General features: G+C 41.4%; 2 protein-coding genes across 6 annotated transcripts in view; one reads left to right on the top strand and one right to left on the bottom strand.

The window, feature by feature from the left end:
• The window catches only part of noc2l (NOC2-like nucleolar associated transcriptional repressor), a 42,260-nt gene extending 25,760 nt beyond the window's left edge, over positions 1–16,500 (top strand). The window contains exons 16-20 of one of the 2 annotated variants that reach the window (XR_006983717.2): positions 7,005–7,118; positions 8,419–8,551; positions 15,432–15,521; positions 15,670–15,870; positions 16,065–16,200. Coding sequence is in view for 1 of the 2 variants with exons in the window: in XM_017487597.2 (XP_017343086.1) it covers positions 7,005–7,118; positions 8,419–8,551; positions 15,432–15,521; positions 16,065–16,204 (477 nt within the window). In the remaining variant the exon portion in view is untranslated. Of the gene's footprint in view, positions 1–7,004; positions 7,119–8,418; positions 8,552–15,431; positions 15,522–15,669; positions 15,871–16,064 lie in introns of both variants that reach the window. The other variant, XM_017487597.2, reaches the window with a different exon arrangement.
• Positions 16,501–19,647: 3,147 nt separating this feature from the next.
• samd11 (sterile alpha motif domain containing 11) overlaps positions 19,648–25,490 on the bottom strand; it is a 66,667-nt gene continuing 60,824 nt past the window's right edge. For 3 of the 4 annotated variants that reach the window (XM_017487631.3, XM_017487632.3, XM_017487634.3), the window contains exons 9-13: positions 25,166–25,244; positions 24,210–24,889; positions 23,230–23,357; positions 22,681–22,791; positions 19,648–21,499 (exon numbers count right to left, since the gene is read on the bottom strand). In XM_017487631.3, the coding sequence (XP_017343120.1) occupies positions 21,260–21,499; positions 22,681–22,791; positions 23,230–23,357; positions 24,210–24,889; positions 25,166–25,244 (1,238 nt within the window). In that variant the 3' untranslated portion in view covers positions 19,648–21,259. The remainder of the gene's footprint in view (positions 21,500–22,680; positions 22,792–23,229; positions 23,358–24,209; positions 24,890–25,165; positions 25,245–25,490) is intronic. The other variant, XM_017487633.3, reaches the window with a different exon arrangement.

Genomic DNA, 25,490 nt, shown 5'->3' with positions numbered 1-25,490 from the left:
GTCGAGCAGTTTGTGGCCATTAAACATTCACGCTGACCTCTTGCCTTTCCAGACAGCGAGTACACTGTACCACACCCCTCTAAGTATCGACCCTGTATACACTGACATGTTTTTTTTTTAAATACGCACAATGGTTAGTTTGGTCTGGTCTTTTACACCTGCAGACATGATATTTCAAGTTCACCACGTCCACCCAGCTATTCGCTGAGGTTAGCTGTCTTTTTTTCTTTCTTTCTTTCTTTCTTTTTTTTTTTTTTTTTTTGAATTGAAAAGGAAAAATAAAAAAACAAGAAGAGAAAGACAGCATGTGCACATTTGATGTTGATGCTTTTCTCTGCCTTTCGCTATTTTTTTTTTTTAGGTAGAGGTTGCAAAAAATATCATCCCGATTTATATGATGTACCCTGATGTATCTCTTTAAAAATAAATGAAAGGAGGCAAAATTAAAGTTTTCCGAGAATACTGATGAGAGTCATATGTAAACGGTGTTTTGCTGAAGTTGTACCAGTATTTATACCACAGCAGTGTTGTTTAAATGCCCATTAGATTTGAGAACTTGAATCTTATTGGTCAGAAGGTGTTGGGTAATAGAAGCTGTGTCAGTAGTGCCGGCTATAAGGCAAATCACAGGCTTGTTTTAATGAACTTGTATGGCAGATGTTACTCATAATGGTGATGCTTTCTGTATGGAGATGTTTAAGTTTATGGAAGGAGTCTCCAGTGTCAGCGCGTTGTCGTAGGTAAAGTTTTTCTGCCATTTCTCTTATTTTGCGGATGTTCCACGACATTAAGTGTAGCTATAACCTGATAAAAAGTATTGTGTGTGTCATACCTTCATAAGTAAAAAATGTAATTATGGGAAATATTGCTGTGGTATACACAGAATAGAACAGGATATGCCGTTATAGGAAAAGAATTAACTTTGGGATGGCACCACACCACTTTGTGGTTGGTTATTTTCTAGGCATGCCACGATACGAGACTTATCCCGATACTGGCTTCACGAGACAATACTGACACAGATAACTTGTTTTTTAATATATCTATTTTATTAATAATATGGGAAAATTTCTCGGCAGGAGATTATGCCTTAAATGATTAAAATAAATAGAAAATTCATGTCATCACCCCTTCTACTGTTGACTGACATCCAGCTTAAATGCACAAGTGCGTCACACTTACCAATTTAAATGTGCAGATATTTTCCTCATCCCCCTGAAATTAGTTTCCAGTTATGCCACTGGCAGCACAACACACGGTGTGCTACCGAATCGTGAGTGTGAGTTACACCCAGCACAGCGCACAGGTATTGACATTGAGTCCGTGTTACAGATTGTGGTCAAGTGAGCCGCAGTAGACACGGCAGTGCACATATTGTATGTACAGTACTTCCCGGTAACTTCCCTTTGAATGGCTACGCTATAGATCTGCTGTGAAATCTGCATAGTGGGGAAATATTTGAGCAGTAGTTTTTTTCTGTATTATTATTATTAATATTATTTTTATTACCGTTTCAGTATTTTTATTTTTTTCCCAACTTCACTCAGGCCAATTGAATCGAGGCTGCAGGCCGGATTTGTCCTGTGAGCCTCGTGTCCAACACGTGGCATAACGCTTCCTTCTGATTAGCTATCTTTTTGGACTAATAAGTAAGCATGCTTCGAGGCATTGAAGTTCCCACTCGCAAAGTTTGTGCTCTGTATGTGACGACCTCTGGTGCTGCTTACTCGTGTGTAAGTCGAGGTAGTGCTCATAGTGAATATTATATGGAAATATTGGAATACACGATATGAGCAGCAAATTTCTCACCGGTATTTTATATCGTAGTATTTGACACAATGATATTCTGTCTCATTCCTATTATTTGCCTACAACCACATTTCTTGTTATTTTATTCATTACGGAATAGTGCTGGAGGATATGAGGAGCACGCATCAATGTCACGATAAATAATCTCTTGATACTTTTCTTTACGATGAGTATTTGTGGAAGGGGACACGGTGGTTTAGCAGTTAACACATTTGCCTCGTACCTCCGAGTTTAGGGGTTTGATTCCAGTCTCCTTCCTGTGTGTGTGTGTGTGTGTGTGTGTGTGTGTGTGTGTGTGTGTGTGTGTGTGTGTGGAGTTTGCATGTTCTCCCCATGCTTCGTGGGTTTTCTCCGGATACTACGGTTTCCTCCCACGGTCCAAAGACTTGCACTGTAGGCTGATTTACATCTCTAAATTGTCCCTGTGATGGGTTGGCACCCCATCCAGGGTGCCCCCGCCTTGTACCCGAGGTCCCTGGGATAGGCTCCAGGTTCCCCGCGACCCTATGTAGGATAAGAGGTAGAGAAAATGGATGACTGTTTAGTTGCCGGTTAATTTGTTTTTAAATAATTGCTTAATTTATTAAATTTCTTGTAATAATTTACTTTAACGTGGCAGCACTGTTTATTAGCAAACCTCAGCATGACTAAACTACACAGCTAGGCTTGTGCGATATAGCTAATTATCTCTATACAGTATCACTCTACCACATTATTCAGTCGCACTTGTATCAATTATATAACCAGACCAGGCATCCTTTAGGCATGTAGCTTAAGAGTGCTGCAATTTAACATCAGAGTACACTGCTACAAGTAATCACTTTAAAATGTACCAAAAGAGCAGTCGTATCCCTGATACAATGGGAGATGAGCCAATCAATATATGAATCAAGAATAATTTGTGTTTTAAACTCTCCGATATTAACCGACGCCACCTGGAAGTCCCGTCCCCGTCCCCCGTTTTACATGCTGTAGATAAATGGCGATTGTTTTGAGTTCATTAATATAAAATGAACTATAAACTGTGTTTGTAAAGGGTTATAACAAAAATGTACTGTTGTGTTACTGTTGATGTTTACTGCACATTGCTGCATGTAAAAATCCACCATCCAGCTGCCACTGCCAGTAAGCAGTTCCCGTCTGCACAGCTGTTATCTTGTCCACCAATAGTGTCTGTAAAATGGTGGACATTGATCGCACAGGTAGATGTTGACCTGCTATGGCATTGCTTCCTGTCACACCTCCTCCGGTACCCATAGGATTACCACTCTTCCTTGCCACCATGCCTAACGCAACCAAAACCATACAGGCCTCCCCAGTGACTAAGGTTGTAGCAAGCCCCACTTGGAAATGCTACTTTTACTGTCTTTTTTTATTTATTTTATTTATTTATTAATTTTTTTAGGCGGTTGCTTTTAAAAGAATAAATCGTTAAACACTGTTGTATAATCCGATTAATCGTAGACAGGGGAAACATCCCAAGCCTAGTCACAATGTTAGAAATGCTTTCAAATATCGTTGTATATATTTTTGCCATATTGCTCAGTCCTACGATATCAGTGTTGTCATAATACGGCTATGCTTTATATCTGCGCAGTGTTAATATCATCCTCTATAAGGCATTTTCTCTGTTGGCTCGGAACACGTTTTGTGGACAGACGCTTGTGCTCCATATGTCCAGATTGAGACAGAGACGGGCCTGTTTTACTAGTGAAAACATGCTGGAGTTCCCACTGCTCGCTCCAATCCACACCACCCACCCACAACAGCCTCACTGAGCTTCTCCATCATATACAGGTGTCAGCTGGTCAGACCCACCCGCAGGCTCTCCCGGAGGACTGTGCGAGTGTATATGTCTGTGTTCGTGTTTGCACATTCAGGCCCTACGGCCATATCCGGTCTCGCACGTGGCCACTGACTGGAACTGCAACAGCTGAGAATAAGCCTAAATCTGTAGCACATATTAGTGTGGAGGTGGCGATGGGTTGGGAACACTTACTAACAGCATTTCTCTCAGTGAGGAGGAGTGAACAGGAAGTATAGTAGCTATCAAACACTTCATCTGGCAGCTGCCCGGATTGTTGCTCTATTTAGAGTCACGTGTGTGCTGTGTGTATGCACTGACCGGGTAATGGCAGCAGGAGTGGTTTTGGGAAGAGACCGAGACAGAGGGAGGGAGCAACGGAGCGCTGATGGTGCGAGGAGAGAATCGAGGAGCCGTTTCCTTTCCAGGACGAGCTCCACGCCGCATCCATCTTCATCTCCGCTCTCATCTGTCACCCTGCCGGAGCTCGCCCCATCCCACTTTCCCCCCCTCCCTGTTCCTGGCTGGAGCTGCTCTCAGGCCTGATAAATATTTAAGACCGTTTAAGAGTGAAATGAAGGAGAGATGGGGTGGGGTGTCTAGCGCTCTCTCTCTCTCTCTCTCTCTCTCTCTCTCTCTCTCTCTCTCTCTCTCTCTCTCTCTCTCTCTCTGTGTGTGTGTGTTTCTCTTTCGCCCTCCCCCGCTGTAATGTAGAAGACTCTGGAGGCGAGTGGAGGGGGTGCGGCAGCTCTGTGCTGGCAGACAGCGTGGCACCGCGCCGGGTGCGTCTGTCGCCGGCTCTGGGCGGCAGGAGCGATGTCCTTCAGTAGCTGGACTGGCAAGCCAACCTTCTCTGCGCCACTGTAACAGGACGTCTGCCTGGCACGCTGCCCTGGTGATCTGTCCAGCAAACAGCTGAAATTTAATTAAGGCCATCTTCCCAACCCTCCTTCCCTGCTTGTACCACTCCTCCTGCTGGACAACAACTCCCATGGCCTTATTTATTCTAGCGTTCTGAACAGTGCTATTGTTTTTGTACGAAAGTGTCATTGTAGTTCTTTATAATTGATTGAGAAATAGTGGTGTCCATTTCCTTGTAGTTTTTTGTAATTTAATACTCAGTTCAAGAAGATTGGTTTTTTTTTCAGGCTCTACACTTCTTTTGGTGGGTTGTTTTTGGGGTTTTTTTTTTTTTAAAATACAGAAGGATATTGCGCTCTTTATCATGTTCTATTCATTTTTCACTGCCCTACAAACCACCCGCAAATTGTAATAAATAAGTTTCGATAACTGATGACGGAAGCCGAGATCTATTAGGGCCTATTGAATTTGGAGGTTAGAAAATCTTATTTGACCTGATCAATATCTTCCACAAAGACCTTTAAAGGTAGGCTGAGAGAAATCTTCTGGTCTGGCTCCTCTCTACAACCCCACACCCTTATTACTTTTTTCCCCCACTATTCCATTCAATCGTACTATCTTCTTTTATAGCTTTGAGAATAATCAAGGTCAAGTCACATTGAAATGTATCTGTTTGAATTTAAATTAGATGATAACACCAGTGTTGGTATGCATTATATTTCCTCCTGTTTTCCCCCAAACCATGGGTCATATCCATCTTTATTTGCATTAAATTTAAAGAAAGTTGCTTTTCTAGTATGTTTGGAATTTTTTTATTTTTTTTTAAAGTGCTATGAAAAATGATTTGCTTTTGTATCTAAAAGGGCATACAGTATTGGGTAATTTATTATTACCCAAAAGAACCTGACACGTTTTAATTTAAGGAACAAAGGTATGCATAATATGACCCATGTGGAAAAAGTAATTGTCCCCGTGCTTACTCAACTAACCAAAATTAATTGTGCCTTAGATAGTTAAAGTACATTCCACAAGATATTTTGGCAAAAACAATGGTTAAAATACAAATTCTGGACAGGGTTACACAGGTATTCTAATATTCTGAGACTCCAATATAGCACAGTGGGCCATTATCTCCAAACAGAGGACACTAGGAACTGTAGAGAATCTTCCCAGAAGTGGTCAGCCTGCCAAAATTTCTCCCGAGGAACCAGCAACAATTCATCCAGGAAATCGCAAAAGATCCCAGAAGAACATGCAAAGAACTGCAGGCCCCCGTAGCTTCAGCTAAAGTCAGCGCTCATGACACCATACTAAAAGAAATGCGTGGGCCAAAATGGGGTTCATGGGAGAGTAGTATCGCGGAAACGATTGGTAACCAAGAAAAACATCAATGCTTGTTTCACAAATGCTCCCCAAGCCTTTTAAAATAACATTCAAATGACAGATGAGTCACAAGTGGACGTTTTGGATGACGTGGGTCTGGCAAAAAAGCAAATTGAATTTCACAGTAGGAACGTTACACAAATGGGTAAAACATGGTGTTGATGGTAGCTGCCTCAGGACCTGGAAAGCTTGCAGGAATTTCACACACAAACGTGTAAGGGAATATCTGGTCATCTCTCTCTGTTGCAAGCGAGACGATCCAAAACACAAAAGCAAGTCCATATGGATAAATGGAAATAAAAGGGTTTTGGAGAGGTATTTTCCGAATCCTGACTTCAACCTGTTAGAGATCGAAGTAGAAGTTCTGCAGTGAAGATTGAGCTGAGCTCAGGTCTTCTATAACAGTGTGTGATTATTGCTGATACAACCATTTAAGTTTAAGTGGGCCGTTACCTTTTCGCATGGCTGATATGGGTGCTGGATAACTTTAGTCCTAAACAAAATAGTTGGCGAACTAAAATGTATGAAAATCCTGTTACAAAAAAGTCCTTCCTTTCAAAGGGCTGGATCAGAAGTTGAAGTGAGCAACCTGTATATCTGCATGTAAATGTACAGGGTCTTTCTTTGTCACGGCTTTATATCCGATTGCCTGTATTAAAATAACAACCTTGTACACTTTGCTGGACAAGTCATGTCCTCGCTTCACTAATCAGAACAGAAAGGGTTAAAGGGGGTGGGGGGAATCTCTGAAAGTATGAAAACTTCCCTTTCTGACCTCTCTCTGTAACTAATCTCTGGCTTGATGAGCTGCTTTCAGCCGCAGAATCCAAGCTGTTTCGTGTTTTTAAAAACTTGAGTCTCTGAACTCGTATTTTTTAAATATATATTTATTTATTTATTTATTTATTTATTTACATTGGGGGTTTTTTTAGTTTTTTTTTTTTTTTTAAATGAGTGCTCGGTTTGATGTGGTGAAATACTTCCACATCTAGACCTTGGTCTACCAGTTGACAATTCCTGGTCTTTTGTTTTGTTTTTTCCATCTTTGTCTAAAGCTATGAAACAATTCAATGTGACATCAATATGTAATTAAATCAGAAGGGGGCAATTCTTTTTCACAGCACTGTATGTGTATTTTATGTGGCAGGTGGCATGGGAGAAGCAGATCGCAGAAGAAGGAACTCCTCTCACCAGGTACTACAGCCAGTGGAGGAAATTACGAGATAAGGAGATTCAACTAGAGATCTCGGGCAAAGAGAGAGTAAGTGTTACTAAAACCGTAGCATAAGTACTAGATAGTGTATGATCACGCACCAGTTTGAAGCATCATGGCTTCTGGCAGGTCTGCTGTTGGTCTAACTCCGTCATGTGTGGAAAAAGGCACAATATCAGCTGTTCTTAAATTTATTTATATGTCAGATGAAGAGAAAGATTCAAGTCCCACAGGAAACACAGATACAGTAACCTTACCTTCCAAGTATAGCAGCAGTTTAATGTAACACACACCACCTCCTGCCTGTGTGTGTGAGTGTGAGAGAGAGAGTGTGTGTGCTGGACTTGGAGCGTGTCCATAAGGCGATAATGGAGATGACACCAGGCGGAGTGTTGGCGTCGGGAAGCGGCAGATTGGCGGAGGAGGCTCGGATGGGGAGAGCGAGGGATGCAGGAAGAGTATTAGAGTGCTCAGGGCTGCGGCCCAGGCTTTGATCCAGAGCCCCCACACCCGGATCTGATTACTCCCCCCTCCCTCTCCTCCTCATGCCACTGGAGCTGCCTGCCGCCACCTCCATCATAGCACTTCTGAAAAGCTACACACACACATAGACACAGATGAGCACTCTCAGATTTCATCTTTTTTTTTTTTTTTTTTTAATAAGTGGATCAGTATTCGTTCCTTAAAGGGATACATTTAAATAAAAAACTTTATACCGTAGTGCTGTTGTATCTGTTCTTGAATTTGATTGATAAAGCATAGGTTTATATTAGTGCACTTGTTCGTGTATGTTATAATTTGTGTAGTAACAGCTCATTCTGTATATGAACATATTCGTTTAATAAACCAAAAATAATCATTGGCAAATTGCCATGGGGGAAATGGAATAACACATAGCTCTTATTGGAAAGCAATTGAACTTCACACCACCCTATCATTGATTATTTTTCCTATAATGATATACAAGTTGTGTTTTATTCCTGATTTATTGAACCTGGTGGAAGTATTTGAGAATCGCTATAACTTATACCAATTGTCAATGTTAGGGGGTGTGCAAACTAGAAAGATGACTAGTGATTATCGGCATCTGAAGTTGCACAAGACATTGTTTCCTTTAAGATATATTAAGGTCTAGACGTCAAATGTGGAAAGAAAAAGCTGTTATTGGAAGAACTATTCCAATCCAGATGCAATTATTTTGATCAAGCATTAAGCTTAATGTGGGGGGAAAAAAGAATCCATGACATAAGTGCTGCCTAACTGTGCTTTTAATGTTACCAGTTCTAAAGTTTTCTACAAGCTTCTCTAAATATGTCATTTTAAACCATTTTTTTTTTTATTTCCGTAGATGGAAGACTTGAACCTCCCTGAAATCAAGCGGAGAAGGATTCAAGAGAAAAATGAAGACAAGAAGGAGTTCAAGGGTCTCTTCGAGTCAGACAGCGATTCAGACAGTGGTGAACTCATGCAAAAGCGTAAAGGTAATATTTTTCAATTTCATCATGTTGGTTTTTTTTTCTTTCTTTCTTTTTCTACATCAGATCAGCGCAGCCAGTTAACACACCCCTACTTCTCCTATGGGAGAGATGGCAGAGCAGCTGGGGGTTAAGGGCTTTGTTCAAGGACACTGCACTTTCACACACAAGTTTCAGACGCTGATGCACACACCGGTGATAGACGTGAGACAATCGCATGAATTGATTTCCACAGGTGTTAGGGCAAGTCTTAACTCACTCTGCTGTACATATACGGCGAGTTTCACATGTACAGCCTTGCTCTGTTCCTGTGTCTTTTACTGTGTCAGTCCCGAGAGGACCCTGGGTCAGTTGTGGCTCTAGACCTAAGTAGTGTGGTGGCGATTTGGATCTATTCTGTGCACCAGGACTGCATCAACTTTTATAATACGGTTAACAATACAATTCAGAGAAAATTGGGAATGCGAGCTTATGGAGCTTGCCATTTTCTGGGGTATAGAATGAGAAGTTTAGCAGTTGGTAGGTCATGGAGTGAGGGAGAGTGAGAGAGAGAAGGGGGGTCCATATAGAAAGTATTCAAACCCCTTAATTTTTTCCCCTCACTTTGTTGCATTACAGCCATACTGTAAAATGGATTAAATACATTTTTTCCCTTCTCAGTCTGCTAAAAAAAATTAAAATATTCTAATGAATAAGCATAAACAGGACTTACCAAGGGTTTTTTTTTTTTAAATAATATTTTCCATAATTTCATTTCCATAATTATTCAGACCCTTTGCGCTGGCACTCAAAATAGAGCGCTGATGTTTCCTATTTCCAGTAATCATTCTTGAGAAGTTTGAATTTGATTAAAGTTCATCTGTGGTCAATTCTGTTAATTGGACATGAGTTGGATGAGCACGTTTGTCTGTGTAACGTCCCACTGCTGACGGTGCCTGTCAAAGCAAAGAACAAGCCACAAGACTGCAGTTCATTCTTAAGCCAGCTGTTTGTAAGGTTGTGATAAATCATTTACTTAAAAAAGGGCCCTTCAAACTGTTTATATATATATATATATATATATATATATATATATATATATATATATATATATATATATATATATATATATATATATATGACATAAAAATCTAGGTCAAATCCAGGTAAGAATCATTATTATATACTAGTAGTACGCTTTTTAATGTAGGTTTTTGGTGGTGGAGGCGTTATGTTTTCGGGTTGTCTGTGCAGCTGTTCGAGGTTCTTGTAGTGAGAGTTTGAATGTTTGTAGGATTTATATGGAATTCTCACTGTAACCAGCAGGTGAACTTGGGTGATTTTCACACTGGGCACATTTTCTGCATTCCAAATCCAAGTGCGATTGTTCCCCCGGCGCTGCTTTGGATTCATACTCACCCGATTCTGTCGTGCATTTGCGTTCGTCTTACGTCATCACAAACGCGTTGTTTTTTTATCATTATTATTTTGGTGCTATTATAATTTTGGAAACTAATGATGATGTCATCAGCCAAAACACATGCACAGGTTACTTTACTTGCTGAGCAACTGTGGACCCGAGTACGAGTCGCGTTCACATTCACAGGAATCCTAGCACAGTTCCCAGTGCAACCGAACTCAGACCGCCTCCTACAGGCAGGTGCGCTTTCACATTCGCAATTTTTCAGGCAAACCGTGCTCCATTTCAGACTAAACTGCCAGTGTGAAAGCCCCCTTAGATTAGACTTTGGAATTGATCCAAACAGAGTCAAGGTCAGATGTCTGAAGTAGTTTTTCTTCTATAGCTTCCTTCCTGTTTGAAGTATATTTTAAGGGTATTTCAGGCATAGAAATTAGTAACAAGAAGGACTAGACTTGTTGGCGTTGGAGGCATCCACATCAATGCCGTTGGCGCAGTTCTACTTGTTTAAGTACTAGCTCAGCTGATAGACTATAGCTTGTGTCTTTGTTTCTGTAAATTTGCATCTATAAATCTAAGTGAACAGCAGCTCCAAAAATGAAACTGGTGGCAATATGGGGAAAGTTCATTGCTTAGTCTGTTTGTCCATTGTTAAATTGCAATACATGTTCTAGTTTACAAAAGTATCAGTCATTTTATGACCGTGAAACACCAATTTTGACTTTATAAACGTGCCTTCGAAATGGCTGGAAGTAAGTCTGAGCCACTGAAACACTTCTTGGGTCTGATCATCCAGCCAAACTGAACAGGATAAAAGGGCTTTATTCAGGATGATGACCAAGAACATAAAGTTCTTGTGTAGAAATGAGTGAACCTGGCAGATCCCTCAGCACTCCCCCATCTGGCCTTTAGGGAGGTGGGGCAGACAGACGCTTCGGTAAAAAGCACACGTTAGTTTACTTGGAGTTTGCCAAAATGCACCTAAAGGGGAATTGGGCCATGATTCTATGGTCAGATGGTAAAACCAAGATTGAGCTCTGAATGCCAAGTGCTGCATCTGGAGGAAATCAGGCATCGCTCATCACCTGATGTTTTTCAGCAGCAGGGACTGAGAGACTTGTCAGGATCAGGAGAAAGGATCAGAAAGGATCAAAGTGCAGAGATATCCTTGAGGGAAAACCTGCTCAAGGGCAATCAGAACCTCAGCCTGGAGCAAAGGTTCAGCTTCTAGCATGACAGTAACCCAAAATGCACAGGCAAGACAGGACAGGAGTGGCTTCAGGACAAGTCTGTGAATGTCTTTGCGTGGTCTAGCCATAAATCTCTGTAGAGACCTGAAGTAGTGGTACTGTGATGTTCCCCATCCAGCCTGAACTTGAAGGTCTGCAGCGTGAAATAGGAGATAGTCAAATCCACGTGTGTCCAGCTTGTAGCATCAAGCTCAGTGTGCATCAACAAAGTACTGAGTAATGGCTCTGAATGCTTTTGTAAATGTGGTCATTCAGATGTTATATTTAATACATTTCCAAGCCAGGAAGGAAAAAACACAATATAAGCATTTCACTCTGGTGGATTTTTTGCAGATTGATGGAGGAATAAAAGGATCTAATTCTTTTTACAGTTTAACCTGTCTAACATGGTCAAAGTGAAGATCTAAATACTTTCTGAAGCGACTGTAGAATACATTTATTTTCCCTTTTTACTTATTAAATTTATTTTATTTTTTTATAAAAACTTCTCAATTTGTCTACTATTGACTAATACCGTAAGACATGTGGAGATGTATATATTTAATAATTTCAAATGTAAAAGTTTATAAAACTTTGAGCTTGATGCATTTATCTCTCAACTGCCGTTGATCCCTGAGAATTCTTTTCTCACTGGCTGACATAAAGGCAGAAAAGAGGAGTCCTACTAATCTCAAACTGCAGACGTGAGGAAGATTTTCCATCTTTTTAGTACGTCCTTCCTCTCCAGCGGTCTGTGTGTAATGTGTGTGTGTGTGTGTGTGTGTGTGTAGTCTGTAGAGCAGTCCAGCTGTCTGCCCTTTCCTCTCCTCTCCTCCTCCCTTTAACCCCACCAAATCCAGAGTTCCGTGCTGGGTCATGTGTCGGCCAAACACCGTCCCTGCCAAATTCTGCAGCTTACGGTCCGACAGCCGCGTAAAAAGTCCCGTAAAGGTGGGAGGCAGTTTGAATCGAGATTTCTTCACAATGAACATCTGCTATTCATTGTGCAGAGTCTTCACAACGCCTGGACAACTGTCTCAGTGTGCTTCTCTCTCTCTCGCCTCTCGTACGGTTTCGCAGGAAGCGATTTTCTTTTTGCAGGCTTGGATCCCAGTGGGGGTTTGTAATTCAAAACAGTTAACTACCTCCACACGAGATTTAACTGGCCCCATACCCTCACCCCTTAGACCAGGAAGTAGCACTCATTTTTTCAATCTATTATATCGGGCTTAAACATTTATATGGTAGCATTAAATGTCTTTTTTTTTTACATTTTTTTTATTCACAGCTTAAGCAGTTACGTTTGATTGGGATCATGTCAGGCTAGGCACCACTTATCAGTGTGTTAACGCCTTTGTGGTGGGGGGAAATGGAAAGGCAAGAGCCAGGCTGTGTGAGGATAATCTTGCAGTGGGGCTCCTGACAGCAATTAAAGTGTGTGGGGACTCCTGGAGTGAGCGACTGGCACCACTGGCCATGCCTCCGCCGGGTGCCAACATGATGGCTAGAAGAGGGAAGAGCTAAGCAGGACAGCAGTTAGAGTCCTCAGTATAGCAGATACGCAGAGCAGCTATTTAAGCACTCCTTTATATACAGCCTCGATATTTAAGGTCATTCTGAGGCAGACTGCGTAGGAGGTTGTAATATGAGCGCCTTAATTCCCCCCCCCCCCCAGTTTGTTTAGTTGCATCAAGTTGCTCGTATAACAGGGGAATGCTGGGTTATATGAAGACCACTTACATTTTATCAGTTACGTATTCACACTCCAGTAGGTCTTGAGTCGATATTTCGTTTAATCTCGTTCTGTCCTTCTGTCTCTATTAAGCTTAGTGCACACTACACAGTTTTAGCCCCCAATTTCCTACATCATGAATCATTTTGGGGCTTGTATGGAGCATATCGTACCCAATTGGTTGTTAGGATAAATAAAAACAAACACGACAGAAACACAGTGACTTCTGGCAGTATAGAGTATTAAAAAAAAATAGCTCATTTTTGCACTGTTCCTCCAGTTCTCTTTGCAGAATGGACCATCCTCACTGTCAGAGTCTCCCAAATCAACTTTCCCTCAACTTTTTTTCCTCGATTTCTCTTTTTCTTGTTTTCCTTACAAAATAGAAACAACGCCACAAAGTCCCAAGAGCAAGTGCTTCCGCATTTATTTTTACTTTGGGATCAGGAGCACTTTAGTAGGGATCTCTCTGGAAGCTCTGGAAGTGTCAGAAATATATATATATATATATATATATATATATATATATATATATATATATATATATATATATATATTTTTCAATCTGAGTGTGCCTGCTGTTTTGGTGCTCGATGCTTAGCTTTCTATTTATGCAATTCCTTTTTCTACACAAGCCCAAATCGCACTGATTGATGACCTATGGAATATTTTCTTTAATCGCCGAGCCATGGTTCAAGCATCTTCATCGTGTTATCTGACAGTCTGACATCAGATAAAACGCTATCGCACTCTTTAAAATTTGGCCAAGATTTTATTGTGATCATCTCATACAGTGCGACAAGTAATAATCTTAAACTGCTCTAATCGCTGATCTTAAGACTGCTCTGGTGGAAGACAATGCTGATTATCTGTGCCGTCGTTCTTCGGACATGCATCAAGTGTCCTTGCCTTCTTACAAGCAAGTGACATGTTGCTGATGTCACTTCATGTTTTTCTTATGCACGTGGGTTTTCTAATCAATTTCGATTCAGAGTGCCATGATGGGATGAACCTTGATTTGTGATTTTGGACATTATGATTATTGCTGCTTTTAAAACATGAATAAGAAAAGGTATTTCCATTAGGGTTCTTAGAATAAACGGGACGTGAATGTTCTGAAATTTTCTTGACGGTAAAAAATTTTTAACGACCCACATTCTATTTTTGTTCCTTAATTTAAGTCTATATGCCATACTCTTTTCACATATTTTGTATCTCATAGATATATTTTAAGAAGTATCTGTCTTAAAGTGATATTAGGCTACACATACATTTCCAACACCATTTTTATAGCCCATATAGTGAGCACAAATAGTGGATTTTAATATATCGCAAAACATATTGCAATCATATAGCAATATAATCATAATATCCGTGTAATATTTTTGTCCGTATCCTTAATGGTGAGTAGGAATCGTTTTGAGATGTGAAGAGTAAAGCTGAATATCAGTGCCAGGAAGATGTTATTGTGGGTAAATAACTTTTTTAAAATATCTGAAATAATATACATGTATGATATTTCTTATGATATGAAATGCACTCGCATGGAGACTCTTTCAGAAAATACTTACGTCTGTCTTCACAAAAAGATTCACCATATCGATTGGGACACATTTTTGTGAAAAACATATTGTGCCTTTGACATACAGTACCCGTACCAGTTTCCATGGCATTGTTGGCATTTCAGCTGTTAGTATAGAAAGAATAAATAATTGGTTAATTTAAGCCTGTGATTTGCTTTGCAGCTGCCACTTCTGTCAGAGCTGCTGTTCTAGAAAATGAATCGGAATAGCCAATCAGAATTGAGACTTCGACAGCGTTGTGGTATAATGGAAATGAAGCACTTAAACTTACATAGGGCGGTGCCTTTGGATTGGTCACAAAAACAAGAAAGAATTATTGGGGTTTGTCGCTTTACTAAATTGTTACTAATTAGTGTAAAATTGCAGAAAGGTACGATTAAATTTATTCGATCATCGCTTGCCAGAAACCCACATAGAAATCGAATGGTTGTCTCATGGCTTTGTAACTTTCTTGTGCGAACGAATACCCTGAACTTGTTTTGCTCCTAAACTTTTATTGAACTCCTGCGGCCCACGCGCGCATCGCACAGCCTATACACAGCGCTATTAAGATGCATGCCTCTGCTCGTCAGCGATGCACACGTGGTGCTCTGCCGTGCTTCACTCTTCTCTGCAGATTGGCTCCCTTTACCACGTCTCGTCTCGCCTCGCCTGACTCTGGCTCCTGGGTGCTGTTGGGTAATTAAGGAGGAGGAGGCAGCGTCTGCGCCATGCTCACCTCCCAGGCAGCAGCTAATCAAATCCCACTTCAAAGCCCAGAAATATTCTCTCTCTCTCACTCACACATACAGGGTTAACAACAAATTTGCCACTCAAGGCTTATTTCTTAGTCTTGTATGTGTGTGGTATTGGCTGAGCGAACAGCAGTGTCATGTTTGTCTTAATGACCTGTTTAATTTTTCGCTTCTATTTTTAAACTTTAAATCTGATTATTTTCCTACAGACGGTGACTCTGATGATGATGAAGGCCTTGAAGATCTGTCAGACATGAGCGGTGATGACGATGCCGCCTCCGACGCAGAGGAAGATTCAGGTCAGTGTTTCCATGCTGTTTATGATGTACAGTACAGTCGTTTCCGATGATCTTTTTCTGTAGGTGTTCTGTAGGTGTAACCTTCGCTTGTGGGGGATGCAGAAATTCAGATGCTACTGTTTTAAGTGGAAACACGTTTGTTTTGAAGTGTGCAGCCCTGTCAAGGGGAACACGCAGTCCTCCACAGTAAAGTGCAGCTCCCTCTGGAACGTCTCCGCGTTCAGGCTCGAGGCTTCTCCTGGAACTTTCATGCTGTATTAGCGTGAGACGCCTTTCATTTCTGCCTGAGTTTAAAGCAGCTGCACCTTAAAGATTCGCTGCAGCAGCCCGGAGCTCACTCGTCACATTTGTATGTGATGGGAATAATTTTTCTTTTAAAAAGTATATTACAGAATTGCACGTACATTACAGAAAAGTCACAGCTGAGTGACTGAGTCACTTGCATGCCACTAGGATGTATTATTAGTGAACATTGATGGAAAACTCAGATCGAGCCGTCCGTGTCCTTCAGCATTTCTGAGCTGGTCTTGATTTGCTTCACAGATGGCAGTGAGGAGGCTGAGGAGAAGGCTTCTGGCTCTAAAAGTAAAGCACCCAAGCAGGTGTCGAGCGTGGCGCTGCAGGAGCTGGCAGACGGAGAAGAGGATCTGGTCGTAGACCTCGAGCTTTCAGACCAAGACTGAAGGCCTCTGTGACTTGGCAAGCAGTTTGTCATGACGCAAGCACACATCCTGTGATGAAAATGAAAGCTGCTTAATTGATTTGTAAATCTGGCTCTATGCACAGGTCAGATGGCAACGCTTAGGAGTCAAGTTTCACTATTTCATAGCCAAATACAGGATATGTTTGTAAACCAAATTGTTCAGTTTGAGAATTTGACACTCAGTATGAACATGATGATCGTTTTTATATTCGTCCTCAGTCACCGGTGTATTGTATATTGACTTGACAATATATTGCGAAATGTGTTCTAAAATGACATTGCGTCTCTTTTTGGGAGTATTTGTCTACAGTTGAGTCAGAAAACGAGCAAAAAGTAATCATGGTTTTGAACATTGGGTTTTTACACGTGTACAGCATATTTTATATGGCAGGGTTATGCAGTTTAAAAAAAAAATTGCTGCAAAATTGAGCACTCACTTTAAAGAAACCATAAATATACATCAGTAAAACAATGTGAAAATATTATATTTACATTTCCTACCAAACAAATAAAAGTACAAATAAAGTAAATACGGTTAGATTTTTTTTCTAAATCTTGGTCACGTTAAATAAAATTTCTTGCTCACAAATGTCCCTATAAGCAAAAAGAAAAAAAACATGACCGATTCAGTTTATACAGGATTTCGCAGTTTATATATATATATATATATATACATACACACACACACACATACATATACGTGTGTGTGTGTGTATATATGTGTGTGTGTGTGTATATGTGTATGTGTGTGTGTATATGTGTGTGTGTGTGTGTGTATGTATGTGTGTATATATATATATATATATATATATGTGTATGTATATATGTATGTGTGTGTGTGTGTGTGTGTGTGTGTGTGTGTATATATATATATGTGTGTGTATATGTGTGTGTGTGTGTGTATATATATATATATATATATATATATATGTGTGTGTGTGTGTGTGTGTGTGTGTGTATGTATATGTGTGTGTATATATATATGTATGTGTGTGTGTGTGTGTGTGTTGTTTATTATTATAAAATTGATTTTGCTGCCTTTCTTTCCCCCAAAAAATTGCAATGCAGTTTGCCGAGACGTTTGTGCTTGAATTGGCGAAATTGTAATCTCACAATATTTTTGCACGTCTTTCGCAGTGATGTTTGTCGATAAAGGAGACTTTTTAGCTGTAATTGTGTTCGACGCACGTCATTCAAAGGGGGATTCAGCTGAATGCATGTTATGATGATTATTTTTCCATCAGTCTTGGCCCAAATCTGTGGAAAATCTGCTGTAATTTTGAGAAATTGCAAGCTCCTGCAAATATTGCAGAGTTTCCTTGATTTTGTGTCAATTTCTACGATCACAAAATCTTAGCGGGACTGACTGAATGGTGATAGGCATTACCTTTTTTAATGCTTAAACATTATTGATTACTTTATGGATATAAATAAGACAATTTGAAGTGACACGGTTTCTCGAGTTACCACCTTTAACTAGCACATGCAAATGAGACACATTGAATTTGACATGGTGAGAATAAATGCATGCTACTCTGTCCATTCGGGTTTAGTCTTTGCCTTTTTTTAAATTCGTATTTATTTATTTATAAATAGCTACGTCGTCAGTTTGCTAATCAGACCAGATGGGGTAACTCAAATAAAAAATCTATGAACGTCTGTGAAAACAAGAACTAATGTCTCTAGCCCCGTAGCTAGTCTCTGCTCTGATGAGCTGCCTTCAGCTAAATAATTAGCATAAATCCATGGGATTTGCTGCAACAAGCCACAAGAAAGTATCTGTTGCAAAACTAGAGTCGCTGAGCTATTGCCAGTTCTTCATTTCGTATATTCTTTCTGCGGAGGGGCTTAGTGGTTAGCATGTTGGTCTCGCACTTCCAGCCTGTGTGCGGGGAGCTTACAGTGCTTCGGGGGTTTCCTCTAGGTACTCCAGTTTCCTCCATCAGTCCAAAGAAATGCGTTGCAAATGCAGTGCAATGTTGTAGGCTGATTTGGCATTTCCAAATTGTTGCGAACCCCTGGTCTACAACTTTCATAGGTGTGTGATTTCCTTACACGGTCTTGTTTCGTACAAGTCAATGTATACCTACATGCCATATTGAAATGAACAGAAGCCTAATCAATTCCGTTTGCAATCGGATCCCGGTTCTGAAAATGTTTCTGATGTTTGCAGCCTGGATTCTTTAAACACATTCTCCATTTTGACTTTTGCGTTGTACCCAGATTTAAACCACTAGAACTTCACTTGTGATTAAGTTGTGTGCAAAAGAGAAACATATTTCAATTCAGGAAAGCCTGTAGATTTTAGAACTATATATGGTAGAAAATATCCGAAGGAGAAATGTTTTACGAGGCTGCTTCATCTGTTTAGCATTCGGTCACAAGCACATCCGGGTTGGCAATGCAGAATTGTTTAAGAACAGTTCCGGAAACATGGAAAGTTTTGTTTTTTTTTTTGCATTATTGTAACACATAAAGGGATGCATAGAGATCAGACCATTTATAGCTACATACCAGAGATTTCATCAAGATTGTCATCAACTTTAAATATCTAAAATACATAGACAACTCGTGACTGTCGTAGCTTCTCAGAAAAACGTGAAAGAATTTCATCCCATTAAAGGAGCATCTAAGGTTCTGTACCACCGACGTAGCTGTATAGCCGATGATGATCTGGTCCCGTAAATCTAGACTTGCTCTTTTGAGCTTTGTGTTGCATCCATAATCTCTAATCCTGGCAGCTCTGTTGATGAAGAAGCAAGGAGTTGATGAAAAATTAACAAATGACTGCTACTATTTTCCATATTTTTCCCGTTTCTTGGCTAAGGCGTAGGTGTTGGCTGTATACCTCTGGACTAAGATCTTGTGTCTGTTTCCATACCGTCGGCCCTAACTCAACCCCCGGTTTAAGGAGTTCTCTTAGATTAAGGTGCTATTCGGAAGCACTGACAAAGTTGAAATCGGGACACTGAGCTCAGCTCAGCTGGACAGCATTAGTGAAAATTCTGCTTTGTTTTCACTGAAAATTTGCTATGCTCTGCTTGTGCGTGTGTGTGTGTGTCACTCAGCTTTACACAGCTCTCAGGCTAAGCCCAGGCATCACACACGGCACCTGGTGCTGACAATCACAGCATGCAGCCAGGACAGTTTTTAAAGCTGGGAGTCCCTGAGGGTCAGTTGTTTTGTAAACGAGGTGGGACGGTGAGGTCTCGGAGGCCTTGGCCTGGGACTGTACTCCACACTCTGACAGCTGCTGTTGACCTGAAACCCCCCTTTCTCTCTCACACACACACGCACACACCCCATTTTCTCTCTGACTGGGGGATTTACCGTCCAGCCGGGCGCCACTCCCTAACCCCGACTGCAGCGGAGGAGGTTGGAAATAAACACATTACTCAGGAGGCATACAGGGAAAAGCATCTGGAAGTTTTCCATAGGATTTATTCCACCCATCGGTGAATAGAAAAATAGGATAAAGGCAAAACAAAGACGGAAAATCTAGACGTGATTTTAATTCATTGCTTACATTTAAAAAAGGGAGAAAAAAAAACAACAATTTTTCAAACATTTGCATAAAGAGCTTTGTGCCTTTCATTTCCCTGCAACAAAGACAAAGGAAAAAAGTTATTCTTCTTTGGGATCCGTTTAGAGGACGATTTATTTATACACTGTATTTTGTCAATCCACCTACAACAAAAATTCCTATAAATATTTTTTTTTCCCCTTGTATTATTTATATGCTTAAGTAGCATTTGAAATCGGGACTCAGTATTTCAGCTAGAATACATAGCAAATTTAAAAAAAAAAAAAAAAAAAAAAAAACAGAACAAAAGTGCCACCAAGTCAGTCACATTTTGTTCAATAATGTTAAAAAAAAATTCGTGCAACAATACTTAACAAAAAGTACCACTTATGTTACCTTCACTATATTCTCCTCTAAAGCAAGTTTTTTTGTTTTTTTTTTTTCATTTGTACAATTCAACATAACATTCTCCCACAGTAATAAATGTGACCTCTGAATGATTCACCGTCTACACCACAGACCTGGAGATCAGATACCCTCAACCAGCAGACCAGCACAGAGCAAACGAACCAGAAAGTCGTCTTTTTTTTTTTTTTTTCTTTCTTGAACGTTTCTTCAGATGATGGCTTTTGGTCATGAGAGTGTTAAGTGCTCTGCATTCTCTCAACGCTCTGCACAGAGCCCGGGAGCAGCTATGTACCTTTTTCTGTTTGTCACAGGTAAACTTCAAGAAGCTGTACAATAACAAGCTATCAGCTTAAATTCCACACGTCCATTCATCTTTGGTATTGGACTGTGGAATGCATAGTTGCACTGATGAAGAGCAAATGAGTTCCTCGCTGCATTTGTGTATGTGTGGGGTTTTTTTTTTAATCCTTTCAAGATGATTCCGTTTCTCAGAACTGGGATTTGAAACGGCTGGAAGCTGGATTAAGAAAGACAAAAACAGGAAAATAAATGGCCTTTTATGTCGGATTTTTCTGCTCTGAAAGGCTCAGGGTACTGCAAGAGTTCGCCACAGCAGAGATAGTGTCTGTCTGCCTGACATGAAAAAACACTGTGGCTCTCTCACTCTCTCTGGCATGGTGCTGAAGCACTGATGTCTGCTCACGTTTATCTTGTACATACACAACGCGCGCACACACACGCACACACGCACACACACACACACACACACACACTGTTGCTTCCTGTCTCGTCTCCAGGCCCCATTTGCTCATCTTTGGATTTGGTTTATTCGCAGCCACTGCACTGGGTGGAGCTGTTTAGACTTGCATTGTTTCAGTCTCTATATCTGTACAATTCTTGCCACGTTATAAGTGCCTCAGCGCAAAGGTCCTCAAGTTCACGTTTTTCCGATTTTGGAGGTGGGGTGGGGGCAGGTTGAAAGGAAGAAAAGAATAGTTCAAAGACATCCGCTTCCTCCCATCCCTTCCTTTCTCCATGTCCGTCTCCTTCCTGTAGAGCTGCTCCAGCCGTACGGTGAAGCAGTTGGCATTTTAATGGTATTCTCTATGAGAGAGCTTTAGCGGAGTCGTAAGCCGCCCCTGTAGGGGGGTTTCCGTTTTCCTGCTTGGGGGAGGCGCGGCAGGCCAGAGGGGCACTGAACGGGGAGGAGGTGCTACGGGCCGAGGGTGGCCGGGTCTCTGCGGGCAGGGGGTCTCGGTCCGGCGGGCGCAGAGCAGATGGTGCTAGTGGGAGGGCCAGCGGGAAGCTGGTCATGTAGAATATTCTGCCAGTGCGTCGGGCCACCTGAGGATAACACATACATGCTAGTGTTACAACTCACATAAGGCATACACAAGAAACAAGAAGACTATGGTGTATACAGTATCCTTAAGTTTAATGTTATAGCTTTGACTTTCATTGCTACTTCCAGTAAATTGTGACACTTATTTATGTGTTGTATATAAGAAACACCATGAAAGCGGGGAGGGGGGGGGGGGAACAGGTAGAGTGCCAGCACTGTCTGTGAATTCGGTAGGTTTTTTTCTGTACCTGCCTTCTATATATCTCTAAAGAATTTAGTTGGCTCTATTTCCTAAAATATAAACAATCTAGTAGCTTAATTTAAACCACCATAACCCTGAACAGGAAGTTAGAAAAGATGCCATAAATGCAGCACCAAACATTTGTGTTAATGAAAGCTCCACATGATCTCTAATAACACACCAATTTAAAAGAGTGTTGTTATTTAACAAAGAAAAACATGTAGTCATAAATATAGGGACACTTTCTTTAAGAGGACATTTATTTAACAGTTATGGAAGGAGACTTGAATGACAGCGTATTGTGACAAATTTTTTCTGACATGGGAGTCTTCTTGCTTTATAGTTTCTATAATGTAAGTAATAATAGTAACATTGTAGCATAACTTCGTGGAGTTTCATGGACGTTCCACAACATTAAACGTAACTATAAATGGATAAAAAGTATGATGTGGTGTTCATTAATAAATACGAAATTGTAACCACAAACTACTGTGGTGTAAGAGGAAAGAAACACTTCCTGAGGCCACTTGTAATGCGTGAAGGTACACATTACACTATCCTGACGCTGATTATTTTCCTATAACAACATGACCTGGTGTGTTTTATTCCTTAATTAACACAGGTTGAAGACATTTCTTATCGGGTATACAAACCATTCCGTTATATGCTTTATATTTAGTATGTTGTTATTGCAAATTAGGTCTTAAGTTATATTTGAAGTAGATCTGATAAAGTCTTAACTGTTTAGTTTAGTTGGATTAAAGCATACTGTGACACTTAGGATTTGAATGCACAAGCATCTGCTTACTATTACATACTACGACATACTAAAAATACCCTTTTTAATATTAACAAAAAGCCGCGAAACTCCTTTATTTAAATTAATTCTAATCCATTTCCAGCTCCAAAAACCCCCACAGTGATGACATTCGGTTCCAGTACCTGAGAGCGGATCTTGAGAGCCGGCCCAAGTTTCAGCCCCATGTGGTTGAGCAGGTGCTCCTCGGTCAGCAGCGCTAGCGTCTCTCCATCAATAGCCTGCTCCCGAAACACCTGACAAAAGACACGTGACCTCAGTCTCTCAGTCGCATGCTCATAGCATTCACAATCGTTTAATCTTCACTCAGCATGCACATAAGCATTCACAGAGATGTGATGAGCTTCTTTAAATGGAAGTGAGGATAGATGATGCACTGAGCATGCACATGTTTGTGAGGTGTGTCGTGTGTGACGGACAGAGCTGTGAGCGAGACAAAGATAAGAGCAGTGCGGAGCGGCCCTTGGCCAGCGCTCAAACAACCACCTTTAAAGCGGCTAGCCATCACTAATATCTAATAGCACTATTATAAATTCATAACCACGAATTCTGGCCACTCTATGAATTTGCAGCTCCCCCTCCTGTCTACTCCCTCTCCGTTTCCGGCATCCCCCCTGTTCGAGAGGGCCGGGGAGAGGAAGTGTGCGGCGCTCTGCTCCTGCTCTTGTCCTCACCTGGGCGTACTCTCCACAGCCTGCCAGGCTGCTGATGAAGCTGCACACCTCTTCCACACTCCACTTGCTGATGTCCTCTGCTGCCGCCGCTGCCTCCTCCCCGTCCACAAACAGACCTCCCATGGCGCCTGGCAGCCCGCCGAGCCGAGAGGAAGCATAAATCATTAGAAAAAGAAACCCCATGAAGCAGCCCCTCCTCACCCTACACACACACATAACACGCACATGGCTCGGTTAATGACCCCATCTATTTCAGAGTTCAGTAAGGGTCAGAAATGGGGCCTCTTCCTATGGGAGGTCCCTGCACTGCAGGGTGAACGTGTAGGTAATGTATTTCAGATGGCTGGAACTGCGCTTGGGGAGAGGGAGAAAGAAATAGCACCTCTGTGAACTGCGATAAACCTATAGCTGATGGGATTACAGAATATGTTGTATTTCCTGACTCCAAGTCATTGGTCTTATATATAAATATTTATTCTAGAGTACTAAAAAAATATATGCTGATTCATTCATAAAACGTGCTCTTAAAGTGTCTGTCTGTGTGAGACTATAGTGTCTAAAATAAAGTCTGGACATCTCTTGGTGTTTGTCTTCTGATAGTTAATGAATAGATCAGTATTGGATTGGGTTCTTCATTTAGGAGAGACACGCACAATGTCCTTATAAGAACCTGCTTCCTCTCTCTCTCTCTGTCTCTGTCTCTCTGTGGGACTCTGTTTGGGTTCTGGATCTGAAACTTTATGGACCATAAAAAGAGTGGAGCAGACGTATGATCTCAGACCCCAGACACACTGTGCGTGCGTATGTGTGTGTTTGAATGGTGAGGCAATGAGGCTGAGGCAGAAATCTGCAATCCGATATCCGCAATCTATGATTTCTTATCTCGGTTACTTTGGACTAGGATCTTAAAATTGTTATGTCTAGACAACACTTTCCATTGGATAAGATTAGACACTTAAAATAAAATGATCAAAACTCACCAGCGTGGAAATAAGGGCTGGCGTAGGGGAAGGCGAAGGGCAGTGTCTGTCCTGGCAGTATGGGAAAAGGGGGCAGTGCCCCTGGTGGGAGATACTTGGCTTCGCTCTTGCTTAGTCCTGGTGTGAAGAGATGATGACTGGGTGATTCTGGCGCTGTCGAGCTGCAGGGGACACTGAGCCTGCCCGAGCCTTCCCCGAGCTCCTTCAGTGCCTCGCTGGGCTTGGCCATGTCCTTGCTTTGGCAAGCCTCAGAGTTCAGACTGTGCCCATCTGCTTTAGCCTGTCCCTCCGGCCGCTCCTCACACGCTTCGCCATCGCTTTCTGAGTCTTTCATGTCTTCATCGTGTCCGTCCGTGTCTCCCCCAGGCCCCTTGGACTGGGACGGGTCATTCCCTTGCGGCGTACCACCTTTCTTTGAGCTTCTACGGCTACCAGACTCTTTGAAGGCACTGCTCACCATCGCCCCCTGGTGGCTAAGTGAGAGCAGAGGTGTGTTGTTGTGGCGCAAGAGAAGCATGGCGTTGCGGCGGCTGACGTCGTCGGGCATGTCGTGAAGGCTACGTAGAGCCGGGTGCTCAGCAGGCAGACCCGGATGGAGAGCAAGCGGCTCGGCTAACAGGCGCTGACGCTGAACATTCTCCAGCTCCTTCTGTCTCAGCAGCTCGGCAGACATCTCCAATCTGCAATAAGGGCCTTGGTTAGTACAGGCAAAATGGCACGCACTGAAAAATTTTCGACCAGTTCCAGTCCTGAAAGTTCAGTGCCAGGAGAGCTAGGAAAACTGGGCAACCTTGATTTAGCCAATATGTTCATGATTTGGGGTATATCGGACATTATAAACCTGTACAGTTGTACTGTTATAAATGCCATAGTGCAAACATTGAGTAAAATAGAGAATTAGTTGACATGATGTGATATTGCTAGATGATCACTCCACACCACTAATAATTGAATACCTAGCGAGGTTCTGTTTGCGCAGCATCTCTTGTTGACGTGCAAACATCTCGGCTTGAGCCGGCTGCAGGAAACCATACGCTGTAAAGATAAAGCAGAGAGAAAATCATATTCATCTCATAAGACATACCATAAAAATACTGTAACAGCTAATGGTGAACAACGCAAATAAAATAAAAAAAACGTTATTTCCAGATAATTTCAGAATTCACGTGCTGATATTTTACATCCAAAGGCAAAAGTTTTTTGTAAACCTGTATCAGTTTGCATCTTCCTCTCTAAACTTGCTATAAATGTATCTTGTATCCTCACTCTTTGCCCTTATAA

This window comes from Ictalurus punctatus, chromosome 15, assembly GCF_001660625.3.
Source record: "Ictalurus punctatus breed USDA103 chromosome 15, Coco_2.0, whole genome shotgun sequence".
Lineage (NCBI taxonomy): Eukaryota > Metazoa > Chordata > Actinopteri > Siluriformes > Ictaluridae > Ictalurus > Ictalurus punctatus.
Note: the sequence above shows the minus strand (reverse complement) of the source record. Positions and strands in the feature narration are given on the sequence as shown.